Genomic DNA, 23,752 nt, shown 5'->3' on the forward strand with positions numbered 1-23,752 from the left:
GAGTATTTTAGTAGAGTTGGTGTCTTTATTCACTATCAGCATTTGTGACCCATTCTATGTTGAAACCATTGATTATTAAGCCTGAGCGTAGTTCACGGAGAAGTTAAAAAAAACCCTCTGCCACGCTACGCGGAGCTCTGCGAGCAGCGGAGTGCGTTAGATAAATACAGTTCGCTGTGATTTTCAGTGCCAGGTACTTGTACGCACTGTACAATCATCGCGAACAGCACCATGCACAGCACAAGTGGGCGCTGCTTCCTTTCTCTCGCTCGAGTAGAGTTTTACTCGAGCGGCTGCTTTCTCAACGCGAACGGATGGTTTCTCAATGCGAGCGGTCGTGAGCATATGCAAGCGGTCGCGAGCAAATGCGACCACTCGCAATGAGAAATCTGACCGCCCGCGTTGAAAAATCTCGCTAGGAGGTTGATTTTCCACGCTCGCGCTTGTCAACTTGATGTTGACGATCGCAAACGAGGAAAAATCTCGCCGGGAAGTGGATTTTCCTCGCTCGCACTCGCCAACTTTTTAAAAAATATATTCTTTTTTATTAAACATTTAATTAATACAATTGCACAGCAGTACCTCACTTTAGCCCTCTCTGGCACAGGTTTACATTATACCCCATAGGCAAGTCAGCAATGGCCCATTACATCTCATCTTTAAACAGGAGTTAGATCTTCCTTTCCATCCATCGTTCTCCCAGCAGAGGGCCCACGGGCCTGTGGAGAGCTATATATATTTCCCCTGAATGCATTCCATTTTCCCCAGATCCGGTCTCACTTCTGGGGGGCACCTCTATTTTTGTAAACCTCTGCTTCGGCAATCATGCACCAATCCATATCTCGCTTCCATTCAGCCAGAGTCGGTATCTCCCCCACCTCCGAGCAATATTACGTTTCGCAATCATCAATCCCATGGTAGTCCACAGCTGCCCAGCACGGCCAAGATCAGTAGGTTCCCACACATTCAAGAGGCACACGTAGGAGTCAGTGCAACTGTATTTCCATACGCCTCTTTCATGCATGTAATTATGGCATTCCAGAATCTTTGGAAGGGTGCATACTCTCAGATGATGTGGAAAAAGGTGCCAATACCTCCACATGCTCTTCTACACTCAGCATCTTTGAGTCTGCCCATTTTAACAAGTGCAGTATGTGATATATGACCTGTGAAGTATTTTTAATTGGACAGGTCGCAATCTCGATAATATTGCCACCTCTCAGGGCGACGCAAGTGCTTCCCTCCAATCTTCTTCTTCCAACTCCCCCACATCTGCCTGCCACTTTTCCTGGAGACTAAGCACTGGGTCTGGTAGGTTATTAATGATTTTTTTTGTAAGTCAGAGAGATGGCCTTGATCGGCATATATTCAGAGATGAGCCTGTCTTCCAGAATAGATGCCACCAGCAAATCCTCCCCCTCTATGATCGCCCCCTTGAGAGCGTATCTTATTTGGGAATATCTGAATAGTTCACAGTCGGTTAACTCATACTCTCTTTGCAGCTCCGTGAATGGGATGAATGCCCACCTTACCCACAGATCTTTAACCTTTGAAATACCGATGATATCCCACTCACCGAATCCCCGGCACCTACCCAGTTTCCCCAGGTTCTCTGCCCACCACAGGGGTGTATCGAGCGTCACCCTGCCGCTCCACCCCAACTGTTTCGTAACTCTGTGCCAGATTGCGACCGTCTGTGCTGTCGGCCCCATGAGCTGCTGCTGCTTCTTTGGGTTGTTGTATAGTGCATCGCTAAACCCCAAAAGTCCCATGAGCCATTTGTCATTATAGCACGCTGGATCTGTCTGTCCACGGTGTGCCCATCTATTAATGACCACCAACTGCGCCGCCCAATAGTACACCTGGGTTTGGGGAAGTGCGATACCTCCATCGTACCACCCCCAAACTAATTTATGGATGGCAATGTGGGGCGGTATCTCGTCCCACAATAGGCTTCGAATCTCCCCGTCTATTGCTTTGAAAAACGAATCTGGAAACTCAAAGGGCGTATTTTGCAGGGCGTACAGAAATCATGGCAGTGCCATCATTTTGAGTAATGCCGCCCTTCCCGCGCTTGCCAACTTGATGTTGATGAACGCGAGCGAGGACAAAAACTCTGCTCCGCAATGCGAAGCAGATTTTTTCTGAACTCCGCGTGGCGCGGAGTGTGGAAAACTCTGCAAACTCTGCGAGCCGAGTTCACCGCCCAGACTTATTTATTATCAGGCAGCTTAAATCAAATGGCAAAATTGCAGCGGTGCTTTGCACCTACATCTTGGTGTACAATTCAATGACATCGAAGGACAGTCTATTCTTTATGTTGTTTGAGTACTTTAACCTCTGTGAGGACTGCCCTTATTTTGTCCTTTCTATCTGAATTTGGCCTATGGAAAATCATGGTGAATAGTAGACTTCATGAAATGCTCACTTGTTGGAGTGCTAACAATGATGAACGTCGCTTTCGGTGGCTTGACTTACCACGTGTGTGGGAGCAATGCAAACTTGAGCAGTTGGGACATATGCATTGCCAGTGGATCTGGCGATGATTTCAGCGAGTGTGCTGCCCATCAGATGCCCCTACGTGTTTTAGGATTATAGGCGTACACATTTCACTTTGTGCCCCTAATTTCTTGTCTTTCCTCCTTTTTTCAGGCTGCTATGCTTTTGTGCAGGAGGCTGCTGGGGTTGACTTGACAACCCTCGATTTATTGCTCTGGTTTCAGTAATGTTGAGGCTAGGCAGGATGAACAAGACATGGCCACGTGCCCACTGACAGACACGCAGGCGCACTACGAGGACTCGGTGGTGCTAGCGGGATGCTTGAAAATGGCACCATCCTCCACTGTGTGAGCTACTGCACCCCTGGAGATCCTGGATGCGCGGGTGTAAAAAAACTATCAGGCCCTCCTCGTTGCCAGTGAGAGATCCTGGAGTTGGCCAGGATCGTAGCACAAAGGAGTCAATGGCTGTAGGTAGCACACACACACTGGTTGAGAAACTCTGCCTCTTGAATGTGCCTCCCAGCTATTTAGTAGCCCTGTGACATCAGCAAGAACAACCAATTATACTCCAAATAGGGAAGGGTCAATGTTTTTTCCTAAGGCTGCACTCACTGACTATATGGACATAACAGATATATTTTGGTGTTAATGAGTGCGTGTCCTGTACTGTTAGAATTTGTTGGTACAGTATGCTGCCTCATAGGTACACAGACACACATAGATATTATAGACAGACACCTTAAAAGTACATTAACCATTCACTGTCAGAGTAATCTTGCGTGCCCTGAAGGGTGAGTTTGAACAGCACACAACAATTCATCATTTTAATTGATCTTTTTAATTATCTGTTTAGGTTCTCCTAAAGTACACTGAGATGCCCAGCCCGAGGATTACGCGTGAGAGCAGAACAGCGAACAGCAGTGCCGGGCCCACAAACGGAAGGTTGGAGTTTATCTCCTTGGTGAACAATCGGACTCAAATGGCAGACCCCACCACTACCCGCCTGCGTTCCTCTGAGAGCCCTGTGCGGCGCAAAGATTCCTCCTCCTCCCAGAAGGACTTCCCTGAGGAGGACTGCATGAAGCTACATCCATCCTTCCTAGGTATTGCCCTGCGCTCACTCCTTGCCATCGACCTGTGGTTGTCCAAGCGTCTTGGGGTCTGTGCTGGTGACGGCTCGTCCTGGGGCAGTGCTCGGCCTCTCATGAAACTTATTGAGATTACTGGACATGGCATTCCATGGATCGCCGGAACCCTCTACTGCCTATACAAGAGCAATAGCTCAGCAGGACAGGAAGTCACCCTTAATCTTTTCTTTGGTGAGTTCTTTTCTTTTCTTTTTGACACAACTTTTTATGTAGTATTAGGAGGTCATGCCTTCAGCCAACAAATATATGCATGAGGTTTGATGCCTGCCATCACATAATTCTGCAATAAACCAACTAAGGATTTACAAGACTTTTCTATCCCATCGCTCACACTGCAGTATACACCGAAAGTACTTGCAGTTCTCTTTTCAGACGTAGATGTTTCTTTTATGTCATCATGTAGTGAGATGTATGGCCCAAATTATAGGAGGGCATGTTATTTCTAAGCAATTCCCCAGCAAAGCAATACAGTAGGATAGCAAGTCATACTGACAGGAAGTCTTTTCACTAGGTGCCTAGTTAGTTGGCCTTGACTATCTTATTCCAGACTTTCCATACTAAATGATGATGGTTTGACTAGTTTTTAGTTTCCATCGTGTTTTAGTTGCCAATCTGGCCACTACTAACAGTTATGATATCATCCTTCACTCCTTGATACCCATTTCCACCCAAGTCGCCAGTCTGAAACCTTGAACAAGTGTGAGGGAGCTTTAGGAATGAGAGGGCCTATTAGCCAACTACTTCCCTAATGCCCGCTAATTTCTCTTTCCAAGACGTCTTCAGCGTAGGGCAAGACCACCAAACACGAATCGGTTCACCCACCTCCATACTGCCTCCAGCATGAGGATCAAGTATCCCAGTAATATCCTGCTTTGTCTGTGGTTCAATACCAACCCGTCAAAATCTTAAAGGATGACTGTCTGTACAGAGTGCCTTTATCATATTTTAATGTTGTTGCTCCATAATCTTTACCAGCAGGGCCTCAGAATCTTTCTACCCGGTGTAGCCCCCTCCTCAATATATATTTCAATATGCCTTTCATTAAAGGCATGGTAAACAATTTACATAAACCCAAGACAAACTATTGCATTCCCGTAAAAGTAGTAATCAAAGTTTCATAGGGTATCTTCTGCGTCACCGCCATCCTGCTAACTGAGTATCTCCTCAGCCAGTGTCTAAATTCATGGTATCTGAAGCATTCTGTAGTGGGCTGGCCCCACGTGTGCATGATGACAAGTAGACACTGTAGACGTGGCCAGGTAGGAGTAGATGTAGTTTATTAAGATCATAGGTGTAGAAGTAGTAAATCCAGAACAGGCTCCACAATAGGCCCCAACATAGGCCCCAGCATTAACCCCAGCATTAGCCCCACCAGGAGCAGCCTCCTAGCTGCTCAGCCCATCTTCCCAACTGTCTCAGTCCCACACAGTATCCAAGCATTCCACCCACACTAACATTCCACGCGGAACACTGACACTGGCTGAGCAGCTAGGTACAGAATGAAGGGAACATAATAACGTGACCTGAGGATACTACACATCCTCTTCCTTTACACTGAAAATTAATAAAACCTAAAATAAACCAAAACTACTAATAAGCAAACAAATAAATACAGAAATGTACACAAAATATGAATAGTCCATAAACCCAGGAATGCATGTAGAAATACATCACGAGAGGGAAAACAGACACACTAAGGAGAAAGGAAAGATGCAAGCATAGAACAACACACTAACACCATCCCCTTTCCCTAATACTGAACAAAGAAAATTTTAAGAAGTGAAATAAGAGCTCACATACAACAAATGAATAAGATACCCAGAATAGAAAACTACAGGTATAAATGTCTATGGGTAGAACAACACCCAAGGAAGTACTTCTCACGTGAGAAGACCCTGACGAAAACTCAAAACGCCACCCCTCATGTAAGGGACACTATGGGACTAAAACCCACGTGTTTGGGACTAACACCCAAATGTAAATAATACGTCACATGGGACTGAAACCCACTGACACGTGAAGCATGTAAAACCGACACGCAGCACAGTGTGGCATCAAAACGTAAATGAAAGGACTGATACCAAACATACACGTAAAGGTGGGACTAAAAACCCCTTTAAACTTAGTAAATAGGACTGGTACCCACTACTAATGACATAGGTGGGACTTTAACCCCCTATAACAGAGTAAATGGGACTGACACCCAACCTCAAAGGTGGGACTAAAACCCCCTTTAAAAAATGGGGCTAAAACCCATTCCCATATAAATTTCTGTGAACGTGGGGTGATGGGACTAAAAACCCACTCCCATCCCTAGGCCTTAGGCAGGCAGGGATAAAACATTTTATATAAAGGTCATGGGACTAAAAACCCACCCCTATCCCTTAGACAGGGATATAATTTTTGTAACCAGAAACTGCGTAAATTAGAGACATGGGACTAGTACCCACTCCCATGCCAACAAAACAAGATGTTGTACATAGCGATTAAACAACGTTGGCATACAACAAATCATAAGACATCGTAGAAAGACATAAACATTTTTGCGATAAATTAACACTCTTATGAAACATTCTTTTTTTTTTGCATTAAATTCTTCGACTTATGAAAAAAAAAACTTTTTGCGTGAAATCTCTAAAACAATGTACCACAAACTTGTATTTCAAAAGTCAATGGTGTGCCTGTCACCGCGACAGGCGTTTAAAAAAAAACAATTTGAGCACTTCAAATTCATGTAGACGCACACGCACTTTTGAAACATGAAATGCACCGATGGTTTTTTTTTTTTTAAAAATCACTTGTGCTTCGATAAGACTTCCAAGTATGTATTTCCCATTAGTATCTTCGAAACTTCAAAGAACATAGCAGTAACCAAAAGAGCACAAAGACTCCGTCGTTGACGAGGAGAAGGTAATGAAAAGTACCTTGAGCAGGTGGTATTCAGAAGACAGCTCCGACGTATTTATGAACGACGCTGCAGCTAAAATAAAAAAAACTTGACTAAAACTGAGCAACGTGATTGGCAAAGCGGGCACAGACCTTGTTGACACGCCAATTCCACGATGGCAGCACGCTGTTACGCTGGTGCCGGATGGCTTACGGTGAAAGTGTGCACCTCAAGATGCAGCAGGTACAGAGGCACGTCACAGACGACCGGCAATGGCTGACACAGAGGTACGTCACAGCGCGCACAGACAAAGACGCGCGCATCATTTTTAAATTTAAGTACAGCGGTTGAACTGCCTGTAGTCAAAATGCCATCCCAGTGAGAAATCAAATTAAAATATAAATACTTACAAAAAGTCCCTCATTAGCCAGCGTATATGAATAACGATCGGACACACACCTGTAAAGGTTTGATGAGAGAATAAAGTTGAAGCCTTGTGACACGAAGCTGTGGAAAGTGGCAGACCAGGGCTGACAGGGAGACACAATGAGTAGAAAACACACTTCAGCTCCCACTTTTAATAGAATCTTGTCTTCTCGAAATGCCTTGTCTTTCAAACTTAAGAACTTAACTCGCACTTGAAGCAGCATCTTGGACAAAAAATAGATTACCTTGCTTCTTCAGACACTCGACAATTGTTGCTACTATAGTCGAATCTTGTGGCACAAGTGACTCACAGCGCTATCACGAGAGAGCAAAAATCCAACATCCTATGTAGAGTCTAAAACATCGCACTTGTTTAAGAACACCGGCAGTCACCAATTACCTTGGTTACTTGGCAACCTTGAATTTGCTTGTTGCACCATGTAGTTTTTTGATAAGTAGATTTTTCTGACAAACGTAGACAGCTTTGATGTTGAATTTCAGGTTGTTGACGACACTGAGATGAAATGACAGCACGCCTGGGCTTGGGCTGTCCGGTGTATTGGACACTGGTGGGGCAGACATGCGTGCTTGACACATTCTTTGCCTTTAAATGCGTAGCTAAACAGGTTACTTTTCTTTTCTTAAAATTTCCTGATGCTTGTTTCTCTTTTTTTTTATTTTTCTTGACATAGGTTCCTTTCTACACGTTCTCTTGGTCCACTCCTCTTTCTTGGTTGAGTTCATGTTGCTTTTTGCGTGAGATTTTCTCCAGATCGTCGCCATAAATGTAGTGGGCTGGCCCCACGTGTGCATGATGACAAGTAGACACTGTAGACGTGGCCAGGTAGGAGTAGATGTAGTTTATTAAGATCATAGGTGTAGAAGTAGTAAATCCAGAACAGGCTCCACAATAGGCCCCAACATAGGCCCCAGCATTAGCCCCAGCATTAGCCCCACCAGGAGCAGCCTCCTTGAAAAAGATTGGGTTTGGAGGGGCACTCGCTCCCTCTCTGACTCTTAAAAGCCACTCAATCCATTGGCAGGGAAAAATAGTTCTTTGTTTGATTTAACCTTATCTGGTGTTTTAAGATTAAGGAGTGCCCTGCTTTTCCAGAAGTTTCATAAACAGATCTTTGAAGACTTTGATCTTAGGATTTACCCTTTCTGCTCTTTCCTCGTGCTTACCACCCTTGTAGTTTCAATAATAAATTGAATCCTCATCGCTGACGTCTAAATGGACATAATCCTATTTAGCATTGTTCTTACCTGGTTTAAATTGTCCTGTTGTTTCTTCAACTTGTGAATAGCGGGCAAGCTAGTAGACTGTGGACAGGATCCCCTCAAAATGTAATGCAATATTACAGGTGCCATGTTGGTCCTTGACAGAAGGGCCACATGTTTCCAGTCATGGGCTTTATTTTACAAATCATTGTTGTCAGATGCATACTTCCAATGGGTTCAATGCACTCGAACAAAGATTAAAATTCCAAGAATGCATCAGTTCCTCAGTTTTTGTCTGCAGCGAATGCCACACTGCTATTGTGCATTGCCTCTCTATACCATACAAAATGTCACACTTCTGTTAAACATCAGACATTGATTCTACTTCGCACTCATGTTTCCACAAAATGTCCTGTTGATTTTGCTTCAAACTCCATATGAACATTACCAAACACAGGTGTTGAACATACACAAAACAGTAATGCAGCTCATGCAGCCACTAATAAGCAATGCAGAGGAATTCAAAAGCAAGGATGTGAACTAAAATAATGTGTTTAGTTAAGCTAATAGAATCCAGCATGAGAGAGGTAAGAATGATACAAAATTTAAAGTTAAAAACAGCAGCCACTCCCCCGCTAAGGCAGTGGAGCGCCGCCCCACTGCTCTTTGAGCAGTGGAAGTAGTAAAAGTAAAATGATAATGCAGTGTTATCATTTTATTTTTCTGTACTCAGGCAGTTTTAAGGGGCGGGGCTGGGCTTTAGTCACGGCCAGCAGGAGGAGTGGTTGGTGCAGGTAAGTGCGCATGACAGTTTGGCCTGCCTTCTTCAGCCGGCCAAACAGTCATGTGCACTTGGCATATTCTCCGCCTGGCTGTATTGCACAACGTGGGTGGAGAAAAGCAGCCCAGCCCTTTGTGGATGTGTCCCCCTGGGCGCTAAAATCGTCTCCGGATGGAGATCTTTGATTCAGGTTTAGCAAGTTCTTGGAAAAAGATTAGTCAAAAAGATATTGCTTTTGAACATGAAGTTTAATTCATTTAACTTCGAGGTTTCAAATTTTATCTTGTATGTTTCAGGCAATTTTTGTCCTGTCCAATGCATTTCAGGTTAGAATAACCCTTCGTCAGGGACCCATCTGAAATGCAACCATATAATGAGGAAACAATGGGTATCTTTATAGGAGTTAATCAAAAAGAAGATGATCATGAGAAGAATCATGAAAAAATTATCACAAGCGTGTTTTTCGGAGATAAAGGCGACGTTCGGTGACATTATTAGAGTGAGGGTTGGTTGTTAGTCATGTGTTTACTGGGAGAGGTTATGTGGTTCTCAGCGCGGTTCTGTTGATACGTGGTAAGTTATACAAGTATCTTTCGAATATCGGGGGTGAACGGTACTGAGGCATTGGTGTGTCATACAATGTGCGAGTGGCCAGGTGAACATATAGTGCACGGTAAACTCGTCTTGTGAAATTAGTGAAGGCCATGTTACTAGCGTTATTAATTTTAGCATGCCGGATTCACGACAGCATTTTGTTAGCAAGTGTGGTTAGTCTGAGTCATTTACAAAAAACGGTGACTTACATAAAACGTTCGTTGAGATTAATAAATTCAAGTTGTTGACAAATAGTTTGGAGTCTGTAAAAAAATATCTATTGTTTAATATCCCAATGTGATGGCTTTTTATCAAATATTCATTATAGCTATATGAGTATGGTGAATAGATCACTTACTAGTGCTTCATGCGCGGTATGTGCTTGCGAATATCGGTTTCCCGGTGTGTCGGTCAGGTTTGCAGCGCTAGTAACATACACGTTAAATAACGGACTATTGCGTTTGTTAGCTTACGTGAATGGAAAGTGAAACGCTACCCGATACGTAGTTCATGGGTCGTTTAGCGGTCATGTTGGGAGGTAGCGTTGGTGAAATGTGTTAATGCGCTTTCAATATACAAGTTTAAACAAGCATTGGCATAGCCAATAGGTCTCGCTTTTGGGACCTTATAAGTATTTAGTTATGCAGCACAATATCCTTGGTGTAACAAAATTAACTGTTGCATGGTTAAACACTTATAAGGCCCCAACGGTGAGACCTATTGGCTATGCCAATGCTTGTGTATAGAATGCATAGAGTATAAATTAAATAAATAAAAATGTTAAAAAAAATAATTGAGGAGACAATCTTATTTGTACATGCTTGTTTCCACGATTTACATACCAAATATTTGCACTGTTCAGCTCTTCCACGGTCTGTAAGCCAAGCCAGTCCCTTGGCTTGGCTCTGCTCTCCCTGTTAATGTGGTGGCTCCCCGACTTGAACTGTAATTACCAGTATTATCCAAAGAACTGTACAATATAAAAGAAAAGGCCTGAAATCTCGGGGCATTTGAACAGCCTTGAGTTACTGGAGATAACAGGAAGAAGATGTAGCATTACGGCTAGAGTGGTCGACCTCGAAGCTGGGGAACCGGGTTCGAGTCTCTGCAACGACGCTCAACATCTTGTGATTTTAGTCAGACCACCTAAACTCCCCGTGCCTCACAAAAAAGTGTCTATTTGTAACAAAACTGGTGCTCATGTAAAGCGCTCTGATACTGTCTGGGGTCTAGTTCGCGCTATATGAAACACAAGGGGAAAAAACACTTACACAGTATCAGTTTGATATTTTGAATATGGCAAGAAGTGGTACTCCGTGAGCGTTCATGGAAGTGATTTAGTGGATAGCACGGTTTTTACCTACAGAAAAGCCAGTTGACTGCCACCGCAGAGTCGATGTGCATTCCGACAGAGGAAATGCTGACATCGCCTTTTCTGTTCAACCGGCTGTTATCTAAGGTATGCTTACAACGCGCAGGTAAATAGCTTAAGAACGGTTGTCGCCATAACTCACTTGACTTGATGGCACAAGAGGCACGAGCTGTCAAATTAAGAAAAACGTTTTCACTAGCTTTCCAAGTACTCTTAAGAAAAATTTCTAGAGAAACAATAGATAATATCCACAGATTAACCGCAGCTGACCCTCCAACAACCCCCACCCCCCGCCGGCCACAAATAAAACAAGACTTGTTTTTATTAAATTTTTACAAATGTATTATAATTGAGATGCATAAAAAAAGAACCAGTTTTAAAGAGGCACAATACGGGCCTCAGTAAATATAATCCGAATCATATTAAAAACAAGCAGCCGCAAAAGTGATCGCGATCAAACATCGAAAGTAATCGCGGTAAACATCAAAGCGGCCATGCGGCCGCGAAAGTGAAAGCAATCGTGGTCAAGCGTGGCGCGCGCGCGCCCGCGCACATGCACTGTAGGTCTAGGCTGGCCTGGTAGCACTTTTTGGAGCCCTCTCAATAAGTCTCGCCAGACCAGCGCATGCGTTGGGTCAGGCGAGACCTAAAAAACGGACATTGGCAGATTGTAAAAATTGTAAAGTCACTTGCATGAGAAAATGAAGCATTAACAAATACGCTAGTCACAAAATAACAGCCATGTTTGGTGGCAGAAAATCGGCAATTAAAGTAAACGTGCGGTAGCTTATAGATTGAAAGAGGTTAAAACGTAATATGAATAGTCATGATGAACAATCGGCATAAAATAAACCACAAATCGGCAAAAGATTTAGAAAAAACATGGTTAGTGCAATTTCTTGGATCATGAATATCAATATAGATAAACAAAACAGACAAAGTTTCTGTAAGTCACAAATAACAACAGGTGCAGATTTTGTGGCTACTATTATAAGTAGAATTGATATTCCATGCAGTCATTAAGACCATGTGGTTTCAAGGAGTCCATTCTTTTTATCCAATGGTTTTCTCATTGTAGGAGGTATTTGTTATTGTCTCTGCCTTCTTTTCTTGTTACCATTTCCAAAATCAGAAATTTTAGTTGGCTGATGTTATGGTGATTTTCATGAAAATTAATAGCAATGGTAGACTTGATGTTGCACGTGCGGATATTAGATTTGTGTTCATTAATTCTAATTTTAATTTTTGGTTCTGTTTTTCCAATGTAAACTTGGCCACACGGGCATTTCAATAGATATATTACATTGGCTGTATCACAAGTAGCTGTGACCTGCAACTTGATTTTGTATCCTTTTCGTGGGTGTGTGATGATCGGTCCTTTGATGATGTTATGACAGTTATTGCAGTTATGACATGGTAATGTTCCTTTAAATGTTTTATTGATCGTTTCATTTTTGTTTTTCAAAAGCTCACCCAAATTTTTGCTTCTCGTGTATGCGAAGATTGGAAGTTCGTTGAACAAGTTGTTGAAATCCTGTTCTTGAGTCAAGATAGGCCAATGTCTTTTGATGATGTTTTTGAAGGTATTGCTAGCTGTTGAGTATTTGTATACCAAAACATTTTGTTTGTTGGTCTTAGGTATGGACTTTGTTAGAAGATCATTGCGTGTTTTTTGTTGACTACGTTGAATTGCTTGATCTAAAATTCTATCGGGGTATCCTCTTTGTTTGAAACGAAGAACCATTTCTTGTATCCTTTGGTTGGCCATTTGTGGTTGAGAAACAATTTGTTTCACTCTCAATATTTGCGAGTAAGGCAAATGATTTTTGAGTGGTCCCTGATGAAAGCTACTGTAGTGTAGGATATTGTTTCGATCAGTGGGTTTTCGATGCAGATCTGTTTGGAGTGTATTGTCGACCTTAGTGATGGTTACATCCAGGTATGAGATACTTTTTATCTTGTATTTCATATGAGAATTGTATGCGTTCATTGATGTTGTTAAGATCATTTAAGGCTTGTATTAGGATTTCTTTCGATCCGTTCCATAGAATAAAGATGTCATCTATATAGCATATAAACATTTTGCTGTACATGTTCCATGGAGCTTTAGAAATGATGTTTTCCTCCTCAAATCTCTCCATGAACAAATTGGCATACGCGGGCGCAGCGCAATTGCCCATAGAAGTTCCAGTCATTTGAAGATACCATTTCGTTTTCCATTTGAAATAACTCTGGAATAAGGTGAACTGAAGTAATTCCATGAGAAAAGATTGCATGTCACGGTTGATATCAGAATGTGTTAAGGTGAATTCAATTGCTTCGATGCCAAGGTTGTGTGGAATCGAGGTGTATAGTGTCTTGACATCTACTGTACATAGTAAAATAGGTTAATCGGGACTAATGCGTACTTCATTGATTTTTGATAAGAAGTCTGTAGTGTCTTTGATGTATGTCTTCATGTTGACGACGCTTGGTTGGAGGTATTTATCAAGAAATTGGCCAATAGGTTCATGGAGGCTTCCACGTGTAGATGCAATTGGTCTAAATGGAGGATTATAGAGATCTTTGTGAATTTTTGGTACCATATATAGTGTAGGACTTTTGGGATTGTTTTGTATGAGGAATTTTGCTGTTTTTTCATTTATGGTACCGTTGTTGCGAGCTTTTTCAACAATTATTTTAAGCAGGTTCAGAAATGTGTCTGTGGGATTGTTGTCTAATTTGATGCAAGTAGTTTGATCCATGATGTGTTTAGCTACTTCATTTTCATAGTGTGAGGTGTTGAGAACCACTATTGCTCCCCCTTTGTCAGATTTTATGCATGTTAAATTGGGATTGTTAGCTGGTTTTCTGAGTATTCCGAATTCTTTTTGTGTCAAGTTGTTGACTTTTCTTGTTTTGCCATAATTAATTTTAGTCAATTCCGATTTCACTAAGTTTTCAAAGGTGTCTAGTGTTTTATGGCTGATCGGTGCCATGTATGTACTATGGGTTTGTAGACCCAATAGTTGGTCATGTTCTTCTGGTCTTTGGTTTGGCAAGACGTTATCGAAAACATTTCAGAGTCTCAGTTTCCTCATACATTTGAAAAAACTTATTTCTAGTTCCAGCAAGTTTGTTCGTGATGTCTGGACGTAAGAATTACCTTTTTGAAGTAATTTGAGTTCATTGTGATTAAGAATTTGATCTGATATGTTGATTACTAGGTTTGATGTATCTGTTTCTTGCCTTTGTCTTTCTTTGATGTGGCAGTAGTGCTCCTGGTGACTGGTGTTCCTTTGTCTTTTTCCCCTCCGGGGTCATCTCTTTCTGTCTGACCTGTTTCTAAAACAGGCTCAGTTGATGTTGGTTTGGGTTCACTTGCAGTTGATGTTGAAGGTTCTGAGTAGGTTGTATGTTGTCTTACTGATGGTGACTGTCTTGGTCCATGGGTTGCTTCGGTTCTTTGAAATCTTGGTTTATTGGACATGTCACTACCAGATGATGATGTATCTGTTTTTTGAGTATATGGTTTGTTTTGTCTTCTGCGAGTGTATATTTCAGCCCAACTATATACTTCGCCTAGTTTATAATCGACAGTGTCACGTCGAAATTTTTGGATCTTTCTTTCATTGACCTCTTGCGAATGTTTGGTTAATTGTTCATTGATATCTTCTAAAACCTTGGTCCAGTCATCAGATGACATGGAGTTAGTTAATTCATTGGTGACTGTAACTATTTCTTTGGATAGTTCTTCAAGGATACTAAAGAGTTCTTCAATAATTAGTAGAATGAGGTCAAGTGAACATTTGTTGAGTATCGCGTACCAACGGTTCTTGAATTTTTGAGAATTCTTGCATAGTGATGGTTTTAGGGGGACCGGCACGTCGCCCCAGGAGCACTATCAAAAAACTTTACAAAACATTGAACTTCTCTTCGCAACCCACTGTTGTAGCGTGCACAACTCCCTTTTTAACAACGTGGGTGGAGAACATGTACAGACACCCACCCCCCGTCTGAACACCGAACCAGAGTGCTCAGACCAATCACGACGCTGCTCTCATGCAAATAATAGCAGATTCGTAATTGGCTTAGGGGAGTCTGTGTGCTTCCTGCTTTCGAGAGGAACAGAAGAGGATGGAGGAGAGGCTGTGGCTGGCAGCCAGGTAATTTAAAAAAAAATTCAAACCTCCCTGCCACACCTGTACTACTCCGTGGCAGCTGCCACTGGTTGAAAAACATCAGGCCGATGGCCAATAGAACGTACAAACACACCACTTGTAGGTAGTTTTACAATTTTATGTCATATTTGAAATGTTGCTAAGGTGTGCTCAGTTGCCTCCCATTCCATTGTTTCAACCCAAATCAGTGGCAAAAAAGGACTGAAAAGGGCCAGCCACATGCAAATCAATTTAGATATTCAAAAAACAGATTGACTAGCCAGAATGAATAGGGCATGTCCCCCCAGCGTTTCTTTGTCCGTGATTGCCGGGGAACCTCATGACCATAATATAGGTACAAGAGGGTGATGCCTATATATTTCCATCTTGCCCTAATCCAGTGAGACTGTTGGCCTAGCTGCATTTGGCTCATCACATCTCTCAATTGCCCCAGAAATATTTTGTTGGAATATCTTTCCTAAAAATGTTGGTGATATGATCTTCATCACCGTCTCTGGAAACGTACACCTGTGACGGTTATTCCCATGATACTTTGAATTTGGGATTTCCAACTTTGAATATTCGATTTTGGTGATATTACCGCTTTCAGAAGCATATACATGTGACGTTTATTCCTATGATAACCTGTACCTCGGAGTATCAACGTGGACCATTTGCCCTGAAGAAGTCCATTCTCTGGACGAAATTCGTGGCTGTTTTCTTGAATGTTTTTATCAAAAAATTGAATGAAAGAAGAAGAAAAGATACCTTGGACACAGACTTGTTTTCTGTTAAACGTCCGTTTTCTGTATTGTTTAGTGGTGCACCTATTTGTTTGTTTGTTAAACTGTTATTATCCTGTATTGGATAGGCACCTCGACAGTGGGTGTATTAACAGTGTGCACACTCTGATGGTGCACGATTTTCACCAGATTTATTTACTATTGGGGATAAGCAGATTAGGTGGTGGTTTTGTTGCAGAGTTCACTGTCATCCTAGTTTTTTACATACTATACTATATTCAAGCGCCTGGAAACCCTCTTCCGTGATAAGTGCGCTATAAAAATCAACATTTCAAGCAGAAAACAATGTTCATGGGGAACTCATTTGAATCAATTAATAAAATTTCTTGCAAGGAATAATATATCTTGCGTGACTTAAACAGAGACAGAAAAAAATGAAAAATTAAACCATAATTCAATTAGGCCTATCCCTTTTGTAGGGAATTTTTTTTAGACACCCACAGAACAATTTTTAGCTTTTCCCACTTCAGCCGAAGTGAGTATAATTTATTTTGCATAGACAGTATTTCAAGTAAAAAGGAGACATACAAGTATTTCCAATTGTGTATTTACATTATATACATTTCCACAATTTTGACGTGACTTTGTGACCCCAGTGAAGTGACCATAACCAAAACGGTGCATTAAACGTAGTGCTATTAAGGAATGGAGACATTGGTTATTGGTAATTAAAAGGGAAGCCCATCGGAGATATAATAAATTCAATTATTCATAGACAAATTAGAGTTCGCAGGGGCTTCTCCTTTTTCAGTTGTCGACGAAGTTTGGACCCTCTTGTGATATGGGGTCTCTTCAGGACAGGAATTCTGTGGACTGGAGGTGGGACATAGTATTAGTGACCGTGTAGGAATAATAATGATCTGTGGGCATGTAGGTCAAGGACTGGACTTGCTTACCCAGCAGCAAAAATAAATGGAAAAATAAATCATTGTTTATTACTATGTACACGACCAGCCAATAACATTCCAATATGCACATGAAAAATGCAAGACCTATTGTATTGCAAATGCTTGTTATATTTAGATTTCATGAGGCACTCTCATTGTCGAAAACAATAGTTTTCCCAGTAGGCTACGAAACCCGCTGATGCCACCTGACCTAAGAGTATTTCGGATTTTGAAAGTTTATGCCTTGTACCACGGTGTTATGAATGTTTTGGTGAGTTCAGTAAAAGCTGTATAAACTTGTGGGTTTTAGCTATCGAACCTTCACAATAGGTTCACCCCTTTATGGGTTTTTTCAAGGCAGTGCTCGTAGCCCCCTCAAATAAGATGAGCAGCTGTCTGTTTGATTGGTTAATATTTGTTCATCTTACAGTTACGTTGGCATTGATCTTGAGTGAGTGTTGGTTACTAGAATAAGCAGTTCATAGAAATACTTTAATAGTCCATTTAAATAGAATCGTTTTTTATTCTCCTTGGTGGGGCTTCCTTCACCACTTTCTTAACTGTAAAAATTGAAATTGTGGTCACCTTTATATAAACATGAATAATCGTGTCTCTCTTTCTCGTCCTCTCTCATTCTTCTACACTCAGCACTGATTCTAGATATCATCCTGGTGGGAGCAGTGAAAGGGCTAGTCCGGCGCCGCCGGCCCACCCACAACCGAATGGACATGTTTGCAACTTTCTCCGTGGACAAGTACTCATTCCCATCAGGACATGCCACGCGAGCTGCCATGGTGTCACGCTTTATCTTGAACCATCTAGTGCTGGCCATCCCTGTGCGGGTGCTGATTGTGCTGTGGGCAGCCATAGTTAGCCTGTCCCGGGTCATGCTGGGCCGCCACAATGTCACAGACGTGGCTTTCGGCTACTTCATGGGGCACATGCAGTACAGCTTGGTGGAGTACTTATGGCTGTCCCCTAGCTCAGCACCCACTCTCTTCAGACTGTGGAACAATTGATTTGATTGTCATATCGGGGACTCTACAATGTCTGTCTACGTCTCCTTGTTTTTGTTGTGAATGTCTGTTTTGGCGTGGGGTTGGGCTTATTTTTTTTTTTTTAAGTGTGTTCCTCCTTTCAGGTGGCAGCTATTTTCCAGAACCAACACATTTTCATTCCTCTGGATTTCCAGTTTTGAACTCGGTTACATATAGGTAAAGAGCAAGATATGGCAGGTAGACACTGTATCCACATGTAAAATTCTAGTATCTACGCCATAAAACAGGCCCTCCTGGATCTCTGCCTTCACACATTGTTTACCTATTGCCTGTGTTTTGGAGGGCATAGACCACAGAGCAGGACTTCTGGAAACAGTGTTCTGGTTCCCGTCTGGCTTCCCTGCACCAATTTTTCACACTAGGGTCTAGTTATTATTCAACAGAATTTCTAGGTACTTTCGTGTCACCAGCGTTAGTTAGACACCGGCGTGCCGCAACCACTATTGGGTTGATTTAAATGACTTCTCTTTCCTTAGAATTTTTTTTTTTTAAATGATGTGTAAGATTTATCAGAAAGAATATTGTTTAATTTTTTTAAATATTTTGGACTGTTTACAAATAATAATACCTTTTTTAAAACCAAACCTGTACCCCTACTTTAGTCACTCTCACTCACTGCCCTGTATTTCCTAATAGAATTAGTTGAATCAGACCTCCTCAAGATTTTTCTGTGCAAAACTGTAACAGGCTGTGGCTGAGGCTGGGATTCCCTGCAAAGTCTTAAGTGATGTGGAATGAAAAATTCCGCTGTTTCAGACGCGACTCTGAACGCTCTTAGCACTAGTAGTTAAAAGCATATATTTTAAAAAAAATCTTGCCATGGCACTTTTCCAAAATGTGCTTTACAAACAGTTTATGCTTGGAAAATTTTATGGAAAAGGCTTAAGTGGGCCAAGATCATACTAGGATGCCTAAATGAACTGAAGCAGGGGAGCTAGGCGTTGGCTTCAGAGCTGTTTTAAAGAAAGAGATGTTTTTTCAGTGGAAAACACACCTCCAAATTAGACATAGTGTTTTTTTAAATGCCGCTTAGAATCTACATCCTGAGGCACTATACACCAGGAAAGAGATTGAGTGCAGTGTGCTTAACTTAAACACGTTGAGTGAGACAGGAAGAAACATTTTTCGTTAATTTATGTGGAATTACTAGGTGACCAAATGATCTAGGTTGATGCCACCTTCCACTGCCCCCTGCCTGAGCTGCAGTAGTGTGTCCTGAATAAGTCACAAATGCAGATGCAGCAAATAATTTTAGTTTGAATCTCTTGCAGCTTGTAGGCGAACACCCCTGTTAGGGAGTAAGGTATTAACTCATATGCTCTCCAGCAAGGAAGATATCAAGCAGAACTTTCTGTCGCACCTAATTGGCGTGGGAGTAAATTCTGTGTATTTAATGTACCAAAACAATCTCAAATTAGAAAAACGTAATCTTTAATGGAGCAATCTGTAATGATAGTGGACATTCCGTCTGCCAATGGCTTCTACTGGATCTAGTTGTGGCACGTGGTCTATTATCATTTAAACTATATATTTCCAGCAAAAAACCAAGCACGAGTCCTGTCCAACTAGAGAAGCCAATAGACACAGTTAGACAATAGCCAAGCCACAACTGTCATTGACTCCATAGCAGTTCAGTGGATTTAAACAAATGTGCCTGTTGTTGGATACTACAAATATACAATGCGTAATTGGTGAGCTGGTATATCCACTAGTGAAAATCTGCTCACTTGCGGCAGCAGATTTAGTAGCTGCATTGGCCAACAATAGGCTACCTCTCCCCAATCAAGAGTTCACTAACTTTGAAAATTACCAGTTTTCCAAAATTCTGTGTAGCGCAACCGAATCATTCACACACCAACCATAGCCCTGCAGATCTTTGTTGAATGATCTCTCCCTGGGCTCCAAGAATGAAGGAAGGATAAAGAGAATGTATATAGGGTTGTGTCCCAGTCCCAAGTTTCCCTTGTTCCAGGCAGAAGATGCAAGTATGTATTCTTTCACAGGAGAAACCCCACTTATTAGCATGAATGGGTTTAAATGAAATTCCACTATAAAGCCACAACCTGAAGCCAGCAACAGTCTTTCAAAGGGGTTGAACAATTGCAGAAGCATTCACTCTTTCGGTTGTGAATTTGTTTATATTCTTCATAGCGTGTAGTATGGTGGTCTTATCCAGCTCCTTTCTAAATGGAATTGATGTTTTTTTAAGGTAAGGGGGGCCTGATTTGAGAGTGAAATCCCTCTGCACGTTGATACCCACATGCTGTGGTGTTCAGTGGTCATTACATTGTAAGCCCAGACAGAGCAAAAGTGGTTACATCTGTGCAATAAAATATAAAGTCACTGCTCAGAAGTACTTTAAAGTGGGCACTAAGGTAACATAATTTAATTGAAGATAAAGGGTACCCACAATTCTATTTAAGATGGGTTACAACTGAGAGGTTCCCATGCAAGAATTGCATTGTTATTGTATCCTCATGGTGAGACAGGTGGCAAGGGGAGTGCCAACAACAAGTTAAATGCCCCAAAAAACCCTTGTCCTCATCACTTCAAGGGGAATCGTTGCTGCTGCTATGAAAGTGACTCTAAATGTTGCTCAGGGTCAATGCCAGTTCTCTCACCCACCAGGCAAAATAACTCACTTCTTTCTCATTCAGGTTATTTTAATTAGAGACCTGTCAGTCACAGAGAGGAGGATAAAACCCCAGCCTGTGGGCTCACACAACCAGGGAATCTTCTAGTCTGTGCCATTGTCTTTACAAAAGGACCTGAGTTAGGCACAGAAAGGCTACTGCACATTGAATGGAAGTCCATATTCTAAAGTAGCTGAAATGGGAAACCATTACATGTAGGGGAAAGACAACACTGTTTTTACGAATATCTTTGCAGCTAATGTCAAATATGATGTGTGCAGAAGGAGGAATGGGAGGCCCTATCTTTGAGACCTAGGAAGTGTTCTGTGTTTGATTTTGATGTAGTAATGTGCCATTGTGACAGCAGATAACGTTTTGGTGATATTTTTCAACCTATTTTTATCTTTTGAACACCTCCTAACTGTGGAAATCTCACAAATTCACGTGTTTTATTGTGCAGGTTACTCCCTTAAGTGTGAGATCAAATGTTTAGAAATCTTGTAGGAGGTTTGGGTTGTATTGTGTTTGTCGATTATTTGCTGACAAATGGTAGTATTTTTTTTACCACAGCTCAATAAGAGCATATTGCAATAAGGGTGTGCAGTGTGTTGCACTGGGGAAGCACTGATTTGTGAATAAATGCAAAGTAGGGCTTATCTTGTTTTAACTTTAATATTATGTGAAAATTAGCATATTTGGGTCTGCATCACTTAAAAGTGTACAGCAGGAGCCATTGCTACCAAGAATTTAATCTGAGTTGCCCAGCTCCTGAACTGATGATTCGCTTCTAAGGATAAAACTATATGTCACAAAATAATTACAACCACGAATATAGTTTTTCAGAAAATTATCGTCCTCAGATTCGTAGGCTTAGACTACTCCCCTGTTGCACTGGCAGAACTTTGATCCCCTTACAGGTTTACAAATGGATGTTTGTTTGGTGTCAGTAATGGCAGAGATGAGTAAAAACAAAGGAATGGAATGTGTCTAGAGGAACTCCCAGTGGGTGCTATTGGTTCTACTAGAGTTATCCTCTCCCCAGCTGTGGATCACGATTTTTCTCTGCCATAGAAACTCAAGCTAACCTCACTGACGAGGCCCAAAAAGGCCCAAACTTATTTCGGGTTGCTTGTGTCCCTGGTTACTGTGGACTCTGCCTTCTAGTTTGGTCTGGATTTTCTCTTTTGGCGTGGAGTCATGACTAATTTACATACGAATGATCCCTGCAATTGGATGGACAATCTAAAAAAGATCAAATGCCCCAAAGTAACTTACCAATTGGTTTGAACTGATGCAACCATTTTCATCAATCAGTTGTGTGCTTTCTGTTATCTTTGACCTCTAACCCGATCGGACTCCCGGGATGTAGTTTACGCTTCTGAATTCAGGGGGGGGGGGGGGGCGGGTGTTTAATCCATGATGGCAGACTGATTGTTACTGGAAAATAAGTGTACACAGAACTGCAATATTGCTCTTTTTGTCTCCAGATATTGCGTCAATGAGCAGTTTCAACACTTGTGGTCAGACCTATGTAGATCCACCTCATTGGCATCGGACACAGATTTTGCACTCCAAAAACTGAGTACGATATTGATTAATCCGATTACCTGCTTCCAAGTGAAGTTTGATGAAGGCACCTGTGATATTATCTATTGTTTCCAATATCTTAATTAAAGGTTCTAAGACCTAAACCTCAAGCGGTCTATAACCCCCTTCTCCCCCACTCCCCTCATACTGCTTGATTCTACCCTTATCACAATCCGCTGTTATATGTTTACTCAAGAGCAGGTGATCACTCTTCTACTGGTAGTACTGCTCTAAACATCTTTAGCTGATTGCGGTTTGAGGTAAGCACCTTCAAACTACTGTGAAAACCCTTCTCTTTCCTTCATGTGAATGAATGTCAGTGTCACCTCATTCCTTTGTATTTGTGTCTGTCGAGAAGTAAATTGCCAATACTGAAGATGCCAGCACCACTGTGTTCTGTGTTCCGATGCGTCAGATGCAGTTTTCTACAAAGACCATGTGAGCGCTTTGCAAAAGGACCAATCCAGCCTGTGAAGGCGATGAACTCCATACCCAAACCCTTCACAAGGCAAGCCATTCCAGGCTGTGATAAACTCAAAATAAAAGCCAGAATTCCATATTGTACGAAGAGCAAAAACATGTTTATTTTGTCTGTTGGTCAATTTATTGTAACTAGGAAATTCTAATGTTTCAATTCAGTTTTAAGGCAACTTTTCAGAGATAAAATTGATCATCTATATTGCGATGATAGAAGCGAAAATCTATATTACGGTTTGTATCACAATGTCTTCTTTATTAGACATGCATTGTTAATTCCCAGTGGATGTGGGTGTAAATATGCAACTTATTAGTAAATGAACAATGACCACCATCTGACTCTGGATTCTAAATCAACATTGTGACATTAATGCTAAAAAAGCATTGGCATAGCCAATTGGTCTCGCCTTTGGAACTTTAGAAGTATTTAGCCATGCAGCATATTATCCTGTGGGCTAAAACATCTACTGTTACTTCACGTGCTACTGGTAATGGCCACACTCCCAAGGATGGGCTTCTGTGCTATTTAATGAAAATATGATAAAGTCTCTTCAAAATTCAAAAAAAGTGTATTTTTCAACAAAAGTGTTGACACTATAAGTAACTCACACACCAATTCAGTCACATATAACTGGAGCTAACCAGAGATATGACCCCACCTAGATTAAACATGGACACATGCCCTTTTTGGAGAAAGATCCAGAAACCTTTATTGAAAAGAGTAAGCGACACGATATAGTTATCTTGCCATTATAAGGAACACAGTGCATTATAAGGGCATGAACAGATAAAGCAAGGCCGGGTGCTGCAGTTGTAGTGATGAACACAACCGCATCTGTCGCTAATTCCAAGGTAATGGGCCTCACATAAGGTAAGAGCTGTCAATGGCACTTGCGGACAGAAGGTGGGCCAGGGTGTTGTAATTTACTAAGGACATGAGCCTGGAACAAGATTTGGGGCCAGTAGCAAAAATGGGGTCTACCACATAAAGCCTGCGGTGAATGTCCTATAGGCAGTTAAAGACAGCAAAGAGGGGCAGCTGGATCTGAGAAGGGAAGGGGGGCTGGTCAGCCTGGCCGTGCAAGGAGGTCTAAAAGTGCTTTGGGGTGAGGAAGGAGGGCTAGTTGTACAGGAAGACATTCAGCGTGGAGAGTGGCACTGGCTTGGGTAGAAAATAATATATACGTTCCTCGTTAGCCATGTAAGGCATCACTAGGTGCTGTATTTGCTTCAGGATT

General features: G+C 41.8%; 1 protein-coding gene across 1 annotated transcript in view; it reads left to right on the forward strand.

Annotated features, from left to right (window-relative positions):
- LOC146833661 (polyisoprenoid diphosphate/phosphate phosphohydrolase PLPP6-like) overlaps positions 1–22,848 on the forward strand; it is an 82,234-nt gene extending 59,386 nt beyond the window's left edge. Inside the window, exons 2-3 of the mRNA XM_085601543.1 lie at positions 3,355–3,820; positions 17,408–22,848. Coding sequence (XP_085457669.1) covers positions 3,376–3,820; positions 17,408–17,778 — 816 coding nt within the window. The 5' untranslated portion in view covers positions 3,355–3,375 and the 3' untranslated portion in view covers positions 17,779–22,848. The remainder of the gene's footprint in view (positions 1–3,354; positions 3,821–17,407) is intronic.
- The last annotated feature ends 904 nt before the right edge of the window (positions 22,849–23,752 follow it).

The sequence above is a fragment of the Triturus cristatus genome, chromosome 4_2, assembly GCF_964204655.1.
Source record: "Triturus cristatus chromosome 4_2, aTriCri1.1, whole genome shotgun sequence".
NCBI classification, from domain to species: domain Eukaryota; kingdom Metazoa; phylum Chordata; class Amphibia; order Caudata; family Salamandridae; genus Triturus; species Triturus cristatus.